At 45.1% G+C, this 14395-nt stretch overlaps 2 protein-coding genes across 2 annotated transcripts in view; one reads left to right on the top strand and one right to left on the bottom strand.

Moving 5' to 3' along the window:
* LOC138516908 (dedicator of cytokinesis protein 2-like) overlaps positions 1 to 14395 on the bottom strand; it is a 2920848-nt gene that overhangs the window by 1262565 nt on the left and 1643888 nt on the right. The gene's annotated exons all lie outside the window — the stretch shown is intronic.
* LOC138516907 (uncharacterized) overlaps positions 1 to 14395 on the top strand; it is a 595653-nt gene that overhangs the window by 154366 nt on the left and 426892 nt on the right. The window contains exon 2 of the mRNA XM_069632363.1: positions 6415 to 9259. Within this exon, the coding sequence (XP_069488464.1) occupies positions 7215 to 9259 (2045 nt within the window). The 5' untranslated portion in view covers positions 6415 to 7214. The remainder of the gene's footprint in view (positions 1 to 6414; positions 9260 to 14395) is intronic.

The following is a 14395-nucleotide window of genomic DNA, read 5'->3' as shown; positions in this document are numbered from 1 at the left end:
CTTTAAGGATGACATGAGCACAGTGAAGAAGATAGGAGGAGTGCATCGTCAAGCATCTACTGACTTCCGCCTTAAAAGACATTTTCGAGCCAGGGAAGCCCCTCGAGCTGCAACCAACTGAACGGCCATTTGCTGTTGCGCTGCAGTCACTAAAGCCGTCTGAGACACCTCGACCAGTGCTTCAGAACCACCGACCATCACTGAGATGATTCCTGACCCAGAGCCGCCATATATGCCAGCCTGCAGCCATCCATCCAGCCTCACTTGCCAAACTGCCTGCTGCCTGATACCCGCAGCTGTTTCCCGCCTTGAATTCTGTTACATGAGCTGCAAAGCACCCTGAAACGGACTCAACTGTGTTGAGCAACAAGAACTCCTGCAGCACAAGATAGATTGTGGTTTTGTCCCTCTTATCCTTCTCTTAACACCCCTATTGACATTTTATGACCCATTTCTCACTTTGAGTTGAACAGAAATATCCTTCAACTATTACGATTAATTATTGTACCGACTACACTCCTGTCAGTATCCAGAGTGCATCCCTTTTCCTTCTTTGAAACTGTCTGTTCTCTGCATTCTTTTACAGGGTTGGTTGTATTTTGTAGTTGGCTAGAACTGTCTGTTGTGATAATAATAATGTAGATTTTTTTATACATCCTTTACTAGACAGTCCCTTTTATCATTGGGAAATAATTTATTTTTTCTGTGTTGCAACTAGCCAATGATCCGCGGCCTGGTGGAGATAAGCCTGCTGTTCAGTTCACATTACCAAAATTGGACAAGGAGGTTTATACTTTGTATTTCTTTCCTATCTGTTCAGATCCCTTCTGGTGTACTTGAGGTGAGGGGCTGATTGATGTTTTACAAACCGATATTCAACCCTGGACCACTGGTACCCCGGAAGTTGATTCGTCACAGGAGCTTTGTCGGTTACTGTGTGGTGCACTGCATTGGTTGGTTTGTGGACCCGTGTGCAGGCCAGTGTGTGTCAGTGTTTAGAATTGCTCTAAACAGGGATGTGATTTTGTATAAGGTTGAGTGTGACTATGTATTACAGAGTTTCTGCATGTTGCTGTTGGGTGATGCTACGGATGGAGATGTGTGATGAACTGTGTGGGAGATTCTTATTGGATGTTTATCTGCAAAAATTTTGACTACAACCAATAATGAAACTGACTTTAAATACGTTTGTTTAAAAATTAAATCAATGTTTTGCACCTGTAAACCAATACCAAAAACATATATCTCCATGGTCCTCACCAGCCTGATAACTAAATTTCAAATGTGAGTCTCATAAGAATATTTTGTTAATTATACATTGGTTTTGCCAACACAGTTTATAGAGAACATGTACATACAATTACTATCACCCAGCCGTTTGCTGACCTTTAAAGGATGAGTTGGTTGTGGCAGGATTTAAACCTGCGACCTGAAGATCACACCCAGATGGCCTCAGTGTGCTCTCGACTGGCTAATTTATCTTACCAGATAGCTGATCTATTATTTTATTTATTTAAAGGATAGAAGTGGTTTTGGGGAACAGATAAAAGGTAAGCTTTCCAGAGAAGAGCGGTAGAAAGAAAGAGTGGGGACAGAGCATAAAAAGAGGGGTAGGGTGTTGCACGGGATATTTTTATGGCAATAATTAATGCGGAGAGATCCCCCCCCAATCAAAAGCGTCACCCCAATATCAAACTATTTTTGGGTTCTTCACTAAAAAATGTTTTGACTAATTTAACACCATTCTTATCCCTCACCCCTGTGCAATAGGGAAGTCAAGAATTAGGATGTTTGAATGCTTATATGTACATTATTTAGTAGACTAAATCAATATTGCACAAGAATGATCTCTAGACACACCACCTTACTCTGTGACCCAAATGCTTTTTGTTCCTGACAATTCACTTTTTTCACAAATGGAAAAGATCATTTGGTTTAGGATAACAAAGATAGCATACTCTTTATCCCAACAACATGTGCAGTTTTACTTCTTGGTTTTTTTTCCACAATGGTTACATAGAAACACAGGTCTAAAGAATACTTCATATACTAGAGTCACTCACAAAATACTAATAATATCAAGTTAATTTAGGCAGCGCCCAAGAACATCATATAATAGTTTTGCTTTACCATATAGATCGTGAATGGTCTGTCTTTAAATTAAATGTAATACTTTTCTATTTGACAACAGAATAGACATGTACAATGCTCATCATGTACTCACATAGCCATTATTTAACACTATACCTTTCTCACTATATTAAATCATTTTCCTTTGCCACTATGCAGTGAAGAATCTATCAATTTGGAGTTCTTGTCTCACTCTCAGTATAGAGGTGCTTTTAAATCAGGTATTTCACTTTGTTTAACCTGGAACACTGTTCTGCCCTGCTCCAACCCAGACATTGAATTTTGATATAGCTCCACCTCTGCTTTGGTACAGGGTTAAGGGATTGTTGAACCATTCCAAAATAAATTTCCCTTTTAATTGTACTGTTTCCCTTTAGGTTATTTCGTGGTTGGCAAATGGGATTATAGGTGGACCCAAAATTACATTATAGTGCTAAACCATTATTCACACTGGCAGAGAGATAGGAGGCTTTGAATTCCTCCTAGATCTCCCATTATCAATAAATCACAGTTGCTAGGGTTCTACTTCTGGATGCCCTCTCGATGAATAACTATATGGAAACAGATAATAAATCAAATAGAACCCCAGTAATGCTTTGTTTTAGGTACTTATTTTAAATCATTCCGGGTTTTGTGCTCAGGGAAAATCATCAGGGCTTCTGGATCCTCTCATGGGAAGCATAGGGACTTGGTTAGACACCCTCTCCAGGTTCAGCCATGGTGGCCTCCATAATCAATCCCTCTATTTGCCTCTGCAGGTTCACTCTAGAGTTTAGTCTTTCTCCTGGTCTCATCTACCTCGTTCTGCCTTCCTTCTAATGATTTGATAGAACTCCTGTCAGCTGAGAAACTTCAGATCATTTAAGACACCTCGTCATTTTGGACAGATCTCCCTATTTTGGCAAGAGCCCCTTTCCCACTGTGCGTCTCTGTTTAAACCCATAATAACACCTAAAAATATCTAAATTATGAGGTGCTAGCTTATTGGCTCATGATTTGGATTGGCCATATATTTGTCCTCCCGCTTAAATAGCCTTGCTTCTTGCCCCTGATTTTTCCTGAGGTATCTATGCAACATTTCTGGGAGTTATATTTCCAACCATTTTCATTAGCCTTTCTGAACACTTCAGGTATAAACTTAAACAATCTACATGACAACTTTTCCCAATTTACAAATAAGATTTACAAACTATATATGTTTTAATTGGTATTATCATTCCAGACATAATGCACTGTTTCCCATGGCGGCACATGACTGCAAATGCGAATGGCAGAATTTTAGAGAGAAAATTATTGTCACGATCACAAGATTTTGCAGACAGGTATTGAATTCCATAAGCCACCATATTCCAACATTGCCCATACATGATTTATTTGGGGTAGCTGCAATCACATTTTAGCTTATAACTCTGCTTCTCAAGGTTGAAACTTGAGGGGAATTGTACCTTCAGATGAAGATTTTCAAAAGCTGTACGGACATATTTGAAACATATGGGTAAGCATATTGGCTCCCGAATTAAGGTACAAAGTATGATTTCCCATATACGCTCAATGTAATAATAATTGACACAAATACTTTTCACTTCAATCAACTGGCATATTTTTGATTCCCAAGATCTGAATCTAGGCCTGGTTATCTCTCACTTGTTGACATGACCTGAAACAAAACACTTAACATTCTTTCAAAGCCCGGGACCTGAATATGTGTTCTTATCTTCCGGAACAGAAGGGTATGATATGATATGATTGGTTATTTATAACACACTTAATACCCAGAGGTTTCTAAGCGCGGACCCGGGGATGAAACCTGTGTTGCTCCGTGTCGTCTTGCTTCCAAGGCGAGCATGTTGCCCCTGAGCTATCCTCCCGAGACAGATATAATCCCATTTCTTGCCATAATGTGGCAGATATCTGCAACATGTCAATTGTCATTGTGCTTGGGGAGGGACCATGAATTGAATGTTAGTCCTGACTATTATTCAGAATTCACATCCATTAGATGGGTCTTTTTTTGACTGAGTGGTCATCTGTTCATCACAATAAAACTTTGGTCAGGCATAAGCTCTGTCCCTTTCCTCTCTCTGCAGAAGCTTTATGGGAATCCTTAGATAGCAGTGCTTGAGTCTTTGAATCAAATGAGGGAAGGTCTCTGGATTCAAACACTATCTTTAAAGTCAGCTCTGATGACAAAACATCATGCTTTTAAAACACAATTTTTATTCCCCAATATACATTTTGCTTCAATGTCTTGCATCCTACGAGATACATTTTGCTATCATCTTCATTCTCTCTGCTTATTTTAAAACAGGTTTTCTGTAGCCACAAGTTTCCTTAATGTGTGCCTTGAAATGTACTTCTGCGGTGGAGTTTCATCTGCACCTGTTTATTTCCATGATGCAGAATGCACAAATGTTTCCATGTTAGCTCTCTGTGTTAGCTAAACTGCACTCTGCACTTTCAGGTATCGTGCCCATGTATTGGAATTTGGTCTCCTGTTTTGCACTTTGTCATTCGAACATAGGGCCCATTTCCTTTTATTTTTCCTTTTTGTGAAATCAACATTCAGTCACTTGATAGTTCAGAATGACTTGCCGGCCTTGTCTCTGCCAACAGTGTGTTTTCATATGTCTGCCCTATTTGGGCTTCAATCAGCCAGACGCAGTTCATTTGTATCTTGGGTCTGAATTTATCCCACAGTGTGTCAGAGTCCAGGAGCCTGAAGTGAAAGTAAGTGAAAGCGCTACTAACATAGGCGCGGCATTAATAACAAAGAAGAGTGTCACTAGCAGTGTACATTGAAAAAAGGGAGTAAAAATAAGAGGGCTCAAGCCAAAACTACATTTAAAAACAGTATATAAACAGCAGAATTGAAGGGGGCTGTAGCAAGGTTAGTCAATGGAGAACAGCAAGAGAGGGAGAAATAAAAGGGTAGGGGGGAGTAAACAGAGAAGACCAATAGCTATGCTTCATATAAGTGGAAGAGGGGAAAGAACATGAGCAAAAGGAGTGAGGAATAACAGTCAAGTTGTGAAAAAATCGGTGTGAGAATAAGAGCTTTATTATCAAAGAAGGTACGAAAATTAGGGATGGTGTGAATGCTGCAGAGATGAAAGCGACAAGAATAAATGAGAACATGGGTGCCACCTGTAAAGAAAAGTGGAGTTAAAGACGAGGCTAAGATCCACAGTTGAATAAGGGAGAAGTAGGCAAAGTGGGGCAAAATACATTTGGGGAGGGGGTAGACAGTCACTAATCGAACTGTTGGGAATTAAAAGGATTTTAGTTTTGGTGGAGACATCTCGCTCACTGCCTCATGCTCTCACTGACACACACATACACGCACGCCAGCACTTATGCACACAAATACACACAGAAACACACATTCAAAAACACACACACATGCACACACACATACACACACACCCCTCCTACAGAAAGTAATTTTAACCAGAGGGGCAATGATACATTCTACGATAAACACAGGTGCTGTGAGTTTTTTTTCTATATATACTGGAGAAGGAGCCTAGTTCATACTCCCTAAATCTTTGCTATAACGATGATTTTATAAACACATTCTATTCTCTTGTCTTGAATTCATGAAATGTGTTCCATGCACCCAATTAACACATTTCATGTGCAGTCCGGCTCTGTGGACTGAATGCATACCACCGGATTGAATGTTAAATTGGTTGGGCTAGAGTACATGAAATGTTCTTGCAAGATATGTCCACGAGTCGTGTTTGTTCTTTTAGAGAAACATTTTATGATGTGAAATAATTGATATGGGTAGTTATAATACTAGTGTTTTGTTTTAATTATCTGCCCATCATCAACAAGACTGACAGAAGAATCTCTCTCTCTCTCTTTCTCCTTCTCTCTCCCGCTCTCTCTTTTGCTGTCTCCATCCTAACTTTGTCTGTCTCTTTCCCTCTCTCCCATCTTTCTCTTTCCTGCCCGTTTTTGAATCGCTCACCTTCTCCATCACTCTCTACTATCTTTTGCTCTCCTCTCTATCCTTCAATCTTGTATTTCAATCTCTTTCTTTTCCCCATGTCTCTCTCACTTTCAATCTCATCGTTCTTCCTCCGTTTCCCTCTCTATATCGCCTCATAATGTTCTCTCTCTCTATATATATATATCTGTCTCTCTCGGCTTGCTTTTCTTCTCACACACTTTCTATTGCCCATCTCTCTGTATCTCCCTCTCCCCTTTCACACTCTCTCTCTTTCTTTCCCACCATTTCCCCTATCCCTCTCCTCCTCTCCTTCCACCTCTCTTCTCCAGGGTATGCTGAAGCATCATATATGAAGCAGCTCATTCGGGGATCCTGTGGAAGCCATGATTGCCGCTGCACTGACTCCTCCTGATGAAGACCCGCTCCATCACCTGGCACTGGCTAGAACGTGCATCCTGGAGCCGTGAGGCCAAAACACGATGCTTTGCGCGAAGGACACAAAACCAGGGTGCCGCCCGTGCCAGAGAGCACCAGCAACATGATTTCCCTAATACCTACACTATCACAGTTGTGAGCAGCAGGGAGTGTGGTAAAGAGGATGGTGATCTAGAGAGAATTGAAGATCTGAGGAATCCAGAAGAAGAGAAAGAACAAGAGGGTGATGGTGGAGGCCGTGCTGCCAAGGGAACACATCAACTCTTGATTAAGCGCATGGTTACACATTGGCAAAAGGAAACACCCATGCACAGCCCACACACCACCACCTCTGCTTTGCCGTTCACACCTTCGCCCACGTTTCGTGGAGGAGACGCACCTCAGATCGAACCTAGTCACCTTGAAGAATGCTATCTGGGTCTGCCGGGTCAGGCACTGGTGTCGACAATCTGCAAACATATATGCTTTAAGAAACGGGGTGCAATGCTCAACAGTGCAACAGATCGCCCTCTGCTGGAGGCCCACGGGGTACTCACTTGGGGCTCTTTGGAGTGGCCTTGGAGGGTCAAAGTGAGAGGTCACGGGGACTGCCGCTCAAGGCTTCCTTTTCTTCCCACAGGCCCAGATGTGCTTTTGAGGCTTTCTGGGAAGAGAGGGGCTGGCTGGTAGCATTAAGGACCCTCCAGAGGGGAGCATGGTCAGCAAGGAGTCTAACCATTCTCTGGCACAGCGTAAAAACATCAACCAAGATAAAGCCATGACGGTGAGGTCTGTGCTGCTCAACCGCGACTCACCTGACATTGAGAGCCGCTTAAAGCGCAGGCGTAACCGTACTCAACAGGTGCGCTTCAAGGACCAAGTGGATGGTGCAGAAGAGGACCAGGAGAGAATCCACCGTGATGGGCCAGCTCCAAAGTCTGCCCTCTACATACAGAGAGACTCTTCCCCCCAACAGGATGCTAATCAGACGGTCATTCAACCCTTAGTAAATAGTTCTTCTATGGGGAGAGGCCCACCCCAACCCAGCCGTCGACATTGGTACCAGTCGAGGCCTTGCTCCCTCACCTTGCCTAACCCGAAGAAGGCCTCCATGAGCACTGCCATCCAGACATCGCCCAGCCTGCAAAAGCACTTTCCCGCCTTCCGGTTCCGCAGTAAGAGTGTCAGTGACTTTGGTGAGGAGCAGTTGCTGGTCGCCCTTGCCAACCACAGGGAACAGAGGGGACTAGCCAGGCAAAATGATTTGCAGGTCTCGGGATACAACGGCGAAATTGCCACCGCCATAACCCTTAATGGGGGCACTCAGATGTCAACAGCTGGCCTTTTGGAAAATAGAAACCAACCCGCTTCCCCTCATGTACTTCAAGCTGGTGATAGGCGTGCCCGACGAAAACCAGTCCAAAACCATCTCCAGCAAACACACGTGGGCAGCAGGTTCCCTCAGCGGGCGACGTCCAGCACAGCTGACAATGGTCTATCACAGAAGCAGAGCTGCCCCAGTGCCCTTACTTCTAACAGCCCACAGTTCCACCCCTTCTACCCAACACATGTTGCATCAGAGGACTATGGAAGGACCAACTTGGTGACCTCCATGAATGATTCTTCTTCCTCTCCCCAACATGGAGGAGAACGAGTGTCGCCAACGAAGAGAACTCCTCAAGGAAGCGAGTGCGATGAACTGTCTAGTTGTGAAAGTGATCCTAAAGTAGATGGAAGCCCCGGAATAAAGACAAAAGACGCCTATCCATCTCTCTGTACACATCATTCTGAGCAGAGCACCCTCCCGATGGCGACCGGAAAGATGCCCAACTGTGCCCCGCCTCTGGCTTCCATCCCGGCACCTCAGGACTCCCCGCATCTCAAAAACAATTCATCACCCCAGGGCACGCCACAAATCTCTCCCAGAAGAATCAGCGTACTCAGCTCTCAAGACCACAGACCCGTAATCTTGAACCCCACCACCAGGTGTCCATCGTTTCAAGGGGGCTGTAGGACATTGCCCAACACACCAATACATGTTCTGCCCCCAGATAGAAGCCCTTGTCTATTGATTGAGGCTGCAACATTCCAACAGGAATCCATTGAAACGCCAGGAATTATACATGCCAATTTTAAAGACATGGAGCAATTGGGGCAAATGGAAGGCGGCACAGAGAGCCTCAGCAGCAGGAGTGATCAGCCATCGCCCAGCAAGTTTGAGCCAGATTTCACAGTGCTAAAAGAGCAGGAACATTCCAGTGGGCCTATCCCCCCTCCTCAAGCTGACATTAGTGCATCCTGTTTCAGCCCTTACCCCCAGTCCCAGACTGAGGATCCGCTTGAGGAGTATTACACCGTAAGGACGCGGGAGCCTACGCCTTCCCCTATGGAAGCTGAGAAGGATCCTGCAGAGCCAACCAACTCATGGACAAACCCTCCAGGGGAGGGATGCTTGACGGCCGACCAATCGGAGACGTTGCGTCACGTTAAAGACCTCCTAGAGCTGGTGGCAGCTTCCAAGAGCCAGGCACACTTATCCAAAGGAGATGAGGAGCTTCTGCCTCAGGGACACCTGGAAAGGGTGGGGTGCCTGAGGGTGGAGAAGGAAGCAAATCCCCACCGGGGTGGGCTGTACCAGAAGGGGGATGTGTCAGCCCGGCTGCAGGCCTTGGAAGGGGTGCTAGAGACAAGCCAGCAGACTATCAAAGTCCTTTTGGATGTCATCCAGGACCTGGAGAGAAAGGAGGCTCGGCGGGATGGGTGAGTCTTTGAGTATTATTCCTAATGTACTTGTTGCCTGTGTGTTTTGGGAAATCACAAACAGTGCGGGAAAATGATTTTTGTCCAGGCATGCCTGTCTTGAATCCAGGGGCCACCACATTCTGTGTCTGGATGCCCAAAAAAAAGATACCACATTTGAATTCAATGAATAAAAAAGGGGGAATTATTTGCATAGTCAGTGATTATACTGAAAACCTGGTGCCTTTGGGGCGTTCCTGACCTGGATTTTTACACTCCTGATATGAACACTATATTTAATTTCATATGGCCTTGCCACCTCAGAAGCTGATCATTCCACAGATATATATGTTTATCATCAATTTAAAAGATGATATTGACTTTCCATTATTCGTGTATGTAAAATACGGAGTTTAGTGTTTATTATTGGGTCAATTTTACCCTAGACGGTGGGCCAACCCAGTCGGTGAAGGCTGGCCGTCCAAGGTAAGGGCCCACGTTAAGGGCCCGAGCAAAGCCGCCAGGGTTAATATCACCATTAGCACCTGTGTAGTTCTGTATTAAAAAAAAAAGAAACGTACGTTTAAGTGGTGTGCGACTCAGCGACGCGCAGTACTTCTGGCAGGGAATTCCTTTTTCCATCATGATGACTGTTGAACCGCACACCAAAGGTACCATTCTTTTTTTTGTTTTTGAAAAACAAAAGACACTGTTGGAACCTGTGTTGGAAACTAGACAAGTGCTAAATGGCGAAGGGGGAGCGAGGAAGGGGAGGGGCCCCTGGCTGCCCAGGCAGCTCGGAACGCTGCTTGTACCATAGAGTACAGCTCGTATTCTGAGCCTCCTGGGTGCTCCTCCAAGGATGCTAATTAATTGTATCTAGATTATCTGAGTAATGGTAGCTCTGTATAGTGATGTCAATGTCTGCTCTCTTTATGCAGAAGTTCAAGATCTTGACAGCCTTATGTTTGCTGCGATTGGAAGCGTCATTTAGTGGTGGAGAGGAATGGCTTGGCTGCATTTAGGAGTTTAGTGTAGTTTAGTGTTATGCACCCCTTTACCTTTCCTGTTACAAAGCACTCTGGTTATAACCTCATGCATACAGGAGACAGTTGGTGGGGGCCCAGTATTGGTTCATTCAGTTAGGCTTAGCCTACACCAATCACTGTGGCCCATTTAGCTTTAAAAGAGGGTTGGGCCCCTCTTTTGGCAGATTAACTTAAGACTTCGCAAGGAGTAACAAGTAACAAGTATAATTGTTACTAACATTGATGCATTTGTAAAATTGGACAGACAAGCTAGTAAAGAGACGTAAAGGGGTGAAAACATGTAATACTAAGTCCCACCGATTTTCTGTCAGTAGAGAGGGAAAGTGTTGAAGGGTGTGTGGGTGCACCCGTTATGTGTGCAGCTGATGTAGTTGCCAAATGGTAGCTGCATCCTAGCGTTAGGTGAAGAAGATACAGAGTAACAAGAAGAACTCATTTGGACCACGGCTGAAGGTACAGTCTGTCTAAACAGCTTCTGCCATTGTAGGAATGCCAGAATTTCCAAAGAGAGACGCAATCTCCCTCCCCTAAACATCTCCCTGGGAACAGAGGGAGAGACTGGTTCAAGAGGACTTTCCTGCAGCTCCAGAACCGGTATCCAGCCAGGACCTCGTGTGACCTGCTAGGCTCTGCAATTAAACTTCCTAGGTCGGAAATGCCAGAGAGTTTCTGAACCAAACCAAGGACAAGGCCATTGCCTGCAACACTCTCCTTAGCTTTGGGTCATCCACCTTAAAGGACAACAAGAGCCCAGTGAAGAAGCTAGGAGGATTGCATCGACAAACATCCACGACGTATGCTATATTGGGCATTTTCAAGCAAGTCAAGCATCTCGAGCTGCAACCAACTGCTACGCTCACTGTTGTCACGCTGCTGTCGCTCACTCTGTCTGAGACACCTTGAACAGTGCTTCAGACCCACCAACCAGCACTGAGACAACAATACCTGACCCCGAGCTGCCATGTAGGCCAGCCTGCAGCATCCGTCCAGACTCGCTTGCCGAATTGCCTGCCGTCTGATACCCGCAGCTGTCTCCTGCATTGAACTCTGTCACATGAGCTGCAAAGCATCCTGAAACTGACTCAATCCTGTCGAGCAGCAAGTACTTCTCCAAGCACAAGGAACATTGCGTTTCTGTCCCCCTGGTCCTTCTCCGAAGGGCCCTAGTGACATTTTACTACCTTTGTGTTGAAAGTAAGTATGCTTGAACTATTGTGATTATTTACTTTACCAACTACTCTCCTGTCAGTATCCAGAGTGCATACCTTTTCCTTCTTGAGATTCTCTGTCCTCTACGTTGATTTACAGGGTGAGTTGTATCTTGCTGTGTGCTAGAACTGACTATTGTGATAATAAAGTAGATTTTATTACACCATATTCACTGGGCAGTCCCTTTATCATTGGGTAATTATTGTATTTATTGATGTGTTGCAAATAACCATGATCCACAACTTTGCAGAGATAAGACTGCCATTCCGTCCATGTTATAAAAATTGGACAAGTAGGTTTATAATGTGCTTGTATTTCCAATCTGTTTGGATCCCTTCTGGTGCACTAGAGGTGTGGGGCTGATTGATGGTTTAGAAATCGTTATTCATCTTTGGGCCAATGGTGCCCCGGAATTTGATTTGTCTCATTGGTGGCAGGGGGTCGGATCTAGTTGGTGCCTTCGTACAGCTTAGTCACCCAACGATAAAAGTACTGTTGCAGGCAACATTTAGACACTGCTTGGTATTTGTAATAATCATGGATCTTGACATGGAGACTGTGACGGCATGTCCAAGAAAGTCCTGCACATCCTATGTCAAGAGAGGGGACGTCCCCAGAGCACTGAGGTAAATAAAGCTGAGTCGATGACCAGCCTCCAAACTTGGGCAAGTTGGTAGAAGACCCCGGGGACGGGTTAGGCCCTGTGTACCCAAATGCAAAATACCTTCCAGGGGGGGAACTGGAAGACGACGAGGAATGAAGGCATGATCAGTGTTTCCAGCCAACCATCCGACTGTGGGGCAAGCGTGGTTTCTCAACACTCTAGAGTGTCAGTGAGGTCAGGGGCTAGTGTGGCATCCTGCTGGTCCCAGGCCTCAGCACATTCTCTAAGTAGCCAGCAATTGATCCTGCTGTTAATGAGGTAGCCGCTCGAAAGCTCTTGCTGGAGGAGACTAGTGTGAGATCAACAGAAATAGCAGGACGAGGTCACCATAGAGCGGGACAGGGCCACTATAGAGCAGTGCAAGATGGTACTTGAAGAGAAGAGGGAGGCTAAGTGATCCACCTCTAGCGAAAGGAGCAGTAGTAGCTCAAACCAGAGTGCCCAGGGTAAGCCTCAGCTGGACATAGCCAAAGACGTAGTGCAGGCTTACGAAGTGGGGAAGGGTTTGAAGCACTCAAGCTGGCTTTTTCAGCTACAGGAGGTGGACGAGGTACTGTGTGGTGCAGCCCTGATGAGTCGCTTAATGACACCAGCAACTGATGCAATTCTTCAGTTAACTCCTGAAGAAAGGCCTGTTTATGAGAGCATGAAGGCAGCCCTCCTCAGGAAGTTCTGTAAAACACCAGAACAGTATCGCAAGAGCTTCAAAGAGCTTGTAAAGAAAAGCGTGCAGACATTTGAAGCGTTCACACACTAGTTGAAACATCTGAGCGGGTGGGTGGCCGTAACAAAGTTGACTCATTTAAAGGGATGCACAATCTGATTGTGTGTGAGCATGTATTGAGGAATTGTGAGGTTGACCTACACCAGCATCTTGTGTGCAAGACTATCACAGACCCTGGGGAGCTTTCAAAGGCTGCCAACAAGTTTGTGAATGATCAAGTCCAGAAAAATGCTTAGGTGAGCACACCCAAAAAGCAAGAGAAATCTTCAGACAAAAAAGTAAACAAGGATGGGAAGGACAAAGGTCCAACCCACTCCTCTTCGAAGTCGTGTCAAGAATGAAGGAAAATCCCAAAACCTTGTTCAGCTGTACACACTAAAAAGAAGTGCACAGGCATCCCTAACACTCGGACAGCTGTGTTCTCGTATCCCAAAGGCTGTTTCTTGTGTAAGGTGCTGGGCCATAGGAATAGGGACACTGCTTGCAAGGGCTTACCCAAGCAAGCAATAGTGAATGTTGGACTCTTGGAAGAGGCCATAATTATTATGGGCACCTTAGAGGAGGACTTCCCACTATGCCGAATGCAGATTGGTTATACTGAGTGAGAACAGAACCGGGTCTCTAGAAGAGATCCCACTTCCCAATTATATTCAACTCTATTTTGAACATGTGTATATCAATGAACACAAAACTCCAGCAGTCGAGACACTACGGCTATCGTCACTGCTGTCACCCGGCAGTGGGTACAGCCAGGCCAATATATTAATGGGCCTGATTGTAGCATCAGTGGGTTTGACGGAAAGATTAAGTGCCCATTGACAATAATAGAGTTCAGCTGGTGAGGTGAAACGGCCCAGCATTGTGTAGCGGTGAAAGACTCCATCCATGTCCCACGTCTGTTGCGTAATAATCTTCCTGGTCCTGGGATAGTCGCAGTGGCTAACCGATCAAGGGCCAAAGAGATCACCAGATTGAACACGGTCAGATCCTTAGGGCCTGGAATACTTCCAGAGGGCTTGATGGAAGGACCGGCATGGTCGGTAGCCCCTAGTATACTTCCACAGATTGGTGAGCTGTCTACTCCTACAGTAGAGGGGCCATTAGCCACTGAGGACCCTACTTTGGTATCAGGGGACTCAGTGACTTCAGAGTTGCCTAGCAAAGGAACCTGATGTGGAGGACCAGGTGGGCACAGGTCTGAAGGCCCTGACCAAGCTGGATGAGTTTGCATCAGCTGAAGGCCCAGATCAGACTGACTTCTTCACAATGCATAAAGAGTGTCCCACTCTGGCTGGTCTGCAGAAGCAGGCAGAGGATCAGGCTGTTCAAAGTGTACTGAGTGGATGGACTCCTGTAGAGTGAGCCAAAAGACTCTGAGGTTGAGGGCACTAGAAGGTTTGTGATTCCCAGTGCCACAGGAAGTTCCTTTCATATTTATTTTTATTTATTTAATTGTTTTTTTTATAATGTGCCTAATACCATGCCTGAGTTTGGTATCTAAGCAGGGATCC

This window comes from Ambystoma mexicanum, chromosome 6q (genome assembly GCF_040938575.1).
Source record: "Ambystoma mexicanum isolate Mex_15411 chromosome 6q, UKY_AmexF1_1, whole genome shotgun sequence".
Classification (NCBI taxonomy): Eukaryota; Metazoa; Chordata; class Amphibia; order Caudata; family Ambystomatidae; genus Ambystoma; species Ambystoma mexicanum.
The sequence above is the reverse complement of the archived record's forward strand: the minus strand, read 5'-3'. Positions and strand labels throughout refer to the sequence as shown.